The sequence below is a fragment of the Micrasema longulum genome, unplaced genomic scaffold (assembly GCF_059751315.1).
Source record: "Micrasema longulum isolate JH-2025_06_02 unplaced genomic scaffold, ASM5975131v1 h1tg003019l, whole genome shotgun sequence".
Classification (NCBI taxonomy): domain Eukaryota; kingdom Metazoa; phylum Arthropoda; class Insecta; order Trichoptera; family Brachycentridae; genus Micrasema; species Micrasema longulum.
The window spans coordinates 47,882-53,881 of record NW_028280127.1 but is presented as its reverse complement, the minus strand read 5'-3'; the positions used below and the strand labels follow the sequence as shown (position 1 = coordinate 53,881).

The window sequence follows — 6,000 nt, the reverse complement described above, 5'->3', positions numbered from 1 at the left end:
TGTACATAAATACATATTTTTTAAAACTGTCTGAATATTTTGTTAATTATCTCTGTTTATTAAGTTAGTCTTCTTTGTTTATTCTCAAATGTAAAAACATTTAAAAAAAAGTATATTGTCAAGTGTCCTCGGCACGGGACACATAAGTGAGAACACATTATTTTTATAATTAAATATAGTTTGTAAGAGAAAAATATGAATAAATAAATAAAATCTTATCCATATGATGGAATATAGACAGAATGATGAATGATCCAGTGTGTAAAGCGGCCTCTTAACCAGCCAACGACAGATCATAAGCCCTGTAAATGCCTAGATTTTTATATTCCCTTCTCAAAAAAATTTTCCTCTCAGTTGCAACAAATTTAAATATAAAAAACTCCCTAGGGAGAAAATCCAGCCAATCTCCTAGAAATATTCGGGTAAATTATAAAAACGCTAATATTTTTTTTTCAATTAAAAACATTTATTGACAAAATATATTTTTTTGTGTGCGCTGTTTTAATATTTTAAATAAACAAATAAAACTGAATTAAGAAACGGTTAGTGAATCTGTAGATCACAATTATTAGTTACACTCTGTTTTGCACTGATAACCTCTAAATACCATTGTCATTTTCACAATTCCTGGTTTTTTACGGCTATGTTAGTACATAGTTCACGCAAAAAATATTGAATAGCAACATTTATAAAAAACGTATATAAATCCATTGAAATCGTTTAGGAATGTATTCATTTGTGACTCGAAAGTACCCTAATTTAACCAGGTATTTGGAACACTACCCCCATAATTAATAACAATGCTGCTGAATGTGAAATTATGTAAAAAAAAAAAGAAATATTTTTTTTTATATGTACGCCCAATGAGCATTTATAAGGAGATATTTATAGATAGAAAATTATTATAAAGGAAAGTAGAAAGACACAATGGTACCAATGAACAAAATGACTCGCCTTTTTTCAACCATACCAACCCCTGTTTTTACCAGCTGAGACAGATTAAATGCATACGCAAGGATTTGCCAGTTGATGCCGCCCGTCAATTAATAAATGTGTTTGTAGTGTCTAGAGTCGATTATTGTAATGGTATCTACGCAGGTCTACCAATGAATAAAATGACTCGCTTACAGTCTGTATTGAATGCCGCAGCGAGACTTATTTTCGGAATCTCTAAGTTCAGTCATATCACTCCACTACTTCGGGAACTACACTGGCTACGTTTTCCACAGAGGGTCGAATACAAACTCTGTTGGCTTATGTATAAGTCACTGCACAACTCTGCTCCGGAATATCTAAGGGAACTATGCATTCCAGATGAACTAGCTGACAGACGTCTCACGCTTAGATCAGCTACGTGTACGGCGAGAGGAAAAGTTATTATACCTCTACGCAAACAGCGCACTAAATTTAGTGAACGCGCATTTGCGGTCGCAGGCCCTACGGCATGGAATGCTCTCCCAGCAGAGGTGCGAGTGATGTTTCGGAAAAAACTTAAAACCCACTTGTTCTCTAAATCATTTGAATAAATCCGTAGCATGTGGCAACAAAATAAATTATTTTAATTAAATTACAAATTTAAACGCTTCAATTAAATTTATTTAACAATAGAATCAGTATGTAAAGCGCCCTTGAGGTATTATATTACGAAAATTATCCAAAGTACCTAGGTACGAACTTAAATTCAATATTTGAATAATAATAATTTTAAGTTTTGGAATTTAATCATAAACAAGTACCTACTTATCTATTCTTTTTAATCCAAGCTAAAAACAGGCAAGCCAATTTTCGGGCAGGACAACGTTTGTCGCGTCCGCTAGTTCTATTTAAATTTAATAAATAATTTATAATTGTTTTTTTGTAAAGAGTGTAAATATGTATTTAGTGAACACAGTAAAAAATCATAATCAATATTTTCAGTGGGTGCATTAAGTTCGTAATTTATGAATCTAAGGAATTAAGGTTTTTTTTTTATAAACAAATAAAAAATAATGACTCCACAGAATTACAGACTTCCGTTGACTGCAAGGACTCTGTTCGTTCCAATTCAAATAGATAGCCTTTACTACCACATTCCTTTAAAAGAAATCCTTTTTCCTTTATTTGTCAAATAGAACTTCTTTGTGACGCCTGTTTCCAATTGTTTTTGAGTGTGACAAGGTTCAATTGTTGCACTTCAAGACTTTTAGTATTAAGTTTATTCTAAAACAATTTTAATCAAATTATAAACGATTTCTTTGGGGCTGAAATAAAAATATTTTTTTTAAATAATGCATTCAAATTTGTTCATTGAAATTTATTTAAGAAACAAAAGAGGAGTGATACGTATATTGACTTATTTCACAGTTTTACAATGTACAGAAGTTCATTGTTTCAGGTCCCGACTCGCTAGTAAATTCCCGTGTTTAGAAGGGACCTTCTTTTTACATTAAAAAAAAAATAATTAAATGAAATGATGCTTAAAAAATTTAAATGAATAATTTTTATATTATTTTATTTATTTTTTATATATACGTCCAATGGGCATTTTTAAGGACACATTTATACATAGAAAAATATTATTAAAAAAGTAGAAAAACTCTACTACTACTACTACTACCATCACGCCATTTCGCCGTAGGGGTAGGCAGAGAAAATGGACCGCCACACACGTCTATCCTGGCATACAATCCTAGCCTCTTCCACATTCATACATCTTGTCATACATGCCCTTTGGCTCTGTCTGCTTTTGACATGACCAGACTTAAGATTTTGGTTAATCTGATCATGCCACGTCTTCCTCGGTCGTCCTCGTCTCACGTTGCCGTTTATTTTCGCCATATATACTTGTTTTACCATTCTCTCGTCGTCCATTCGTTCTACGTGACCAAACCATCTCAGAGACCCTTTCTTAATCTTATCAATTATGCTTGTCTCAGATTTACACTCTCGCCTGATTTCATCATTCGGAACCCTGTCATACATTGATTTCCACACATTCGTCTAAGAGATCACATTCCAACCTGTTCACTCGGCTTTCATCCTTCCTCTGCCAGTTTCATGTTTCACTTCCATACATTAGTGTTGGGGTAATATGGTATATAATAGACTTTGTGGGAGTGGAAGCGGGAGAGAGGAGTTAATAATTGAATTTGATCAAGTGATCGTTTGAAAGAAGACAACTTCTTATTAAAGAAATCAAGGCTGGTATGTTTGTAATAGTTATAATAATAAATTTTAAAAATTCAACAAAAAAAAATAATGAGAAAACATACCAATAATAATAAAAATCGCAGCATAAATATAAATTAGTAAATATACTATTATTAATTAGAAAATGAAACATTAATAGAAATTAGAAAACATACCGATAATTCTAAAAATTTAAGCATAAATATAAATTAGATAATATTCCATTAATAATTAAAAAAATAAACATATATATGATTTGGAAAATATACCGATATTAATAAAAATTGAAGCACAAATAGAATTTAGAAAATAACCCATTTATAATTTTAAAAAAAAAATGTAAATACTAATAATAATAACATTTAAACAAATATAAATTACAAAACATAAAAAGTACAAATAATATATAAATAAATAATTAGGAGATATTTGACAATTAAAAGCAACACATCTTTTAGTCATAACAATAAATATAAGATATAAAAAGGTCTACTCCTATATGTAAATACAAATTAATGAACATTTTTTGTGTATCACCTGTAAAAAAATCACCGCTCGCCGCTGGTATTCAGCTACTTAAAAAATTGTGTTTCACAGTGTATTGTTCCCCATGTCTGTTGTAATATGTGTCAATGTGGAGTTTGGTTGCAGGCAAGGAGATGGTGGATTACATAGCCGACTACCTGGACTCTGTAGCGTCCAAGCGAGTGTTCCCCGATGTACGGCCAGGGTTTCTGCACGCCCTTCTGCCAGAGTCCGCCCCTTCTGATGGAGAACCTTGGGAAGAAATCATGGCTGACGTGGACCGGGTCATCATGCCAGGGGTATAAATATTTACCTTGTCATATTTGTGGTACGCATAGTCCATTGGTCGACGGCACATACGGCGCAAAACGATTTCACGTAAAATATAGATCAACGACTACAACAAGCAAATCATCGTTTTCTATTGGATACAATACGTTATCAACAATGTTTTGAGATAGTCAATTTTTTTAGATTGGAACTCGATTCGACCCCCTAGGGAGCTGTTCATCATCATCATTCCATTTCTGCACCCAATGGCATTGGTACACCGATCGCAGCGTATCTTGATCATAATTGAAGGAATATAGATGTTTAAATATGGGCAGAATGGTGAATGTTACACAGTGTGTAAAGTGGCCACTTAAACCAGCCAATGACAGGTCATAAGCCCTGTAGATGCCTAGACTTCAATAGTGCCTTCTTTAAAATGTTCTTCATCTCTGTTGTAATATGTTAATAAAAACAGCTCCCCAGGGAGTTGAATCCAGTCCTTGTCTACAAAAGTTTGGACAAACTCAAAATATTGTTAAAAAATACTTGGTACATTTCCACTTATTTATTTTGACCAATTAGCGCTTTCACCCTCTAATGGGCATCTTCAGACTGATGAATATTATACAGTGTAAGGATAATTTATATAAAACTAAATATTAACTTTTTCAACTTATTTTTAAATGTACCTACACTTAAGATAATATTTAGTTTTATATAAATTATCCTTACACTGTATAATATTCATCAGTCTGAAGATGCCTATTAGATTATTGGTCAAAATAAATAAGTGGAAGTGTACCAAGTATTTTTAAATTAATAACTTATATGTAAATATAAGTTATTTCATCGTGACATTTAATACGTTTTTGAAAATCGCATTCATGAGTAAAGTGCACCCCTGGTGGAGAGAAGAACCGGACTATCTCTTCGTTCTAGTAACGAGAGAACCCTTTTAATACCCTGTCATAGCTCCAATTTTCTTGCCTCCTCTTTCACAGTAGTAGCCGCTCAATTGTGGAATAATCTACCCACTAATGTGAGAGACGCCCCTTCTTTATTTACATTTAAGTAACTATCTAAATATTATATAGATTTATTCAAATGATTTAGAGAACAAGTGGGTTTTAAGTTTTTTCCGAAACATCACTTCACTTTCACAGCCTCGCACCACTGCTGGGAGAGCATTCCATGCCATAGGGCCTGCGACCGCAAATGCGCGTTTACTAAATTTAGTGCGCTGTTTGCGTAGATATATAATAACTTTTCCTCTCGCCGTAGACGTAGCTGATCTAAGCGTGAGACGCCTGTCAGCTAGTTCATCTGGGATGCATAGTTCCCTTAGATATTCCGGAGCAGAGTTGTGCAGTGACTTATACATAAGCCAACAGAGTTTGTATTCGACCCTCTGTGGAAAACGTAGCCAGTGTAGTTCCCGAAGTAGTGGAGTGATATGACTGAACTTAGAGATTCCGAAAATAAGTCTATACGTAAAAATAAAAATTAATATAAAACAAACTCCCTCTCTAAACACGAGTTTTCACCCTATTAAAAAGGTAGAAACGTTTTTATTTGTTATGTGAGTACATACCAGTTGTAATTATATATTTTATTTTGTCTACAGTTTTTTTCAATAAATATATTTTTTTTTTTAAATGTGTATGTGTGATTTATAAATAAATGTATATTTTTTGCATGAAATTGGAAAAACGTTAAATAACAAGAATTTTATATAGAATGGTATTTGATAAGCGATTTAATTTTAGGTTACCCATTGGCAGAGCCCACACATGCATGCGTATTTTCCAGCCCTAAACTCTTACCCGTCTCTGCTTGGAGATATGTTAGCTGATGCCATCAATTGTTTGGGATTCACATGGGTAAGTCTTGTGATTGCTTTCGGTAGAATGAAAATTTTTTACTAGTGAAGTGGCTTAAAACAAGTTTGAAAAGTGTTTAATGCTGAATCTAAGGCAAATACTAGAGCCGCAAAAAGTGGACAACATTTTTCCCAATACCATCATGATTTCATTG

The 6,000-nt window shown here is 33.0% G+C and overlaps 1 protein-coding gene across 1 annotated transcript in view; it reads left to right on the top strand.

Annotated features, from left to right (window-relative positions):
- The first annotated feature begins 675 nt into the window (after positions 1 to 675).
- The window catches only part of LOC148271219 (aromatic-L-amino-acid decarboxylase-like), a 45,563-nt gene continuing 40,238 nt past the window's right edge, over positions 676 to 6,000 (top strand). The window contains exons 1-3 of the mRNA XM_088241691.1: positions 676 to 697; positions 3,820 to 3,992; positions 5,733 to 5,846. Of these exons, the coding sequence (XP_088097817.1) occupies positions 3,828 to 3,992; positions 5,733 to 5,846 (279 nt within the window). The 5' untranslated portion in view covers positions 676 to 697; positions 3,820 to 3,827. The remainder of the gene's footprint in view (positions 698 to 3,819; positions 3,993 to 5,732; positions 5,847 to 6,000) is intronic.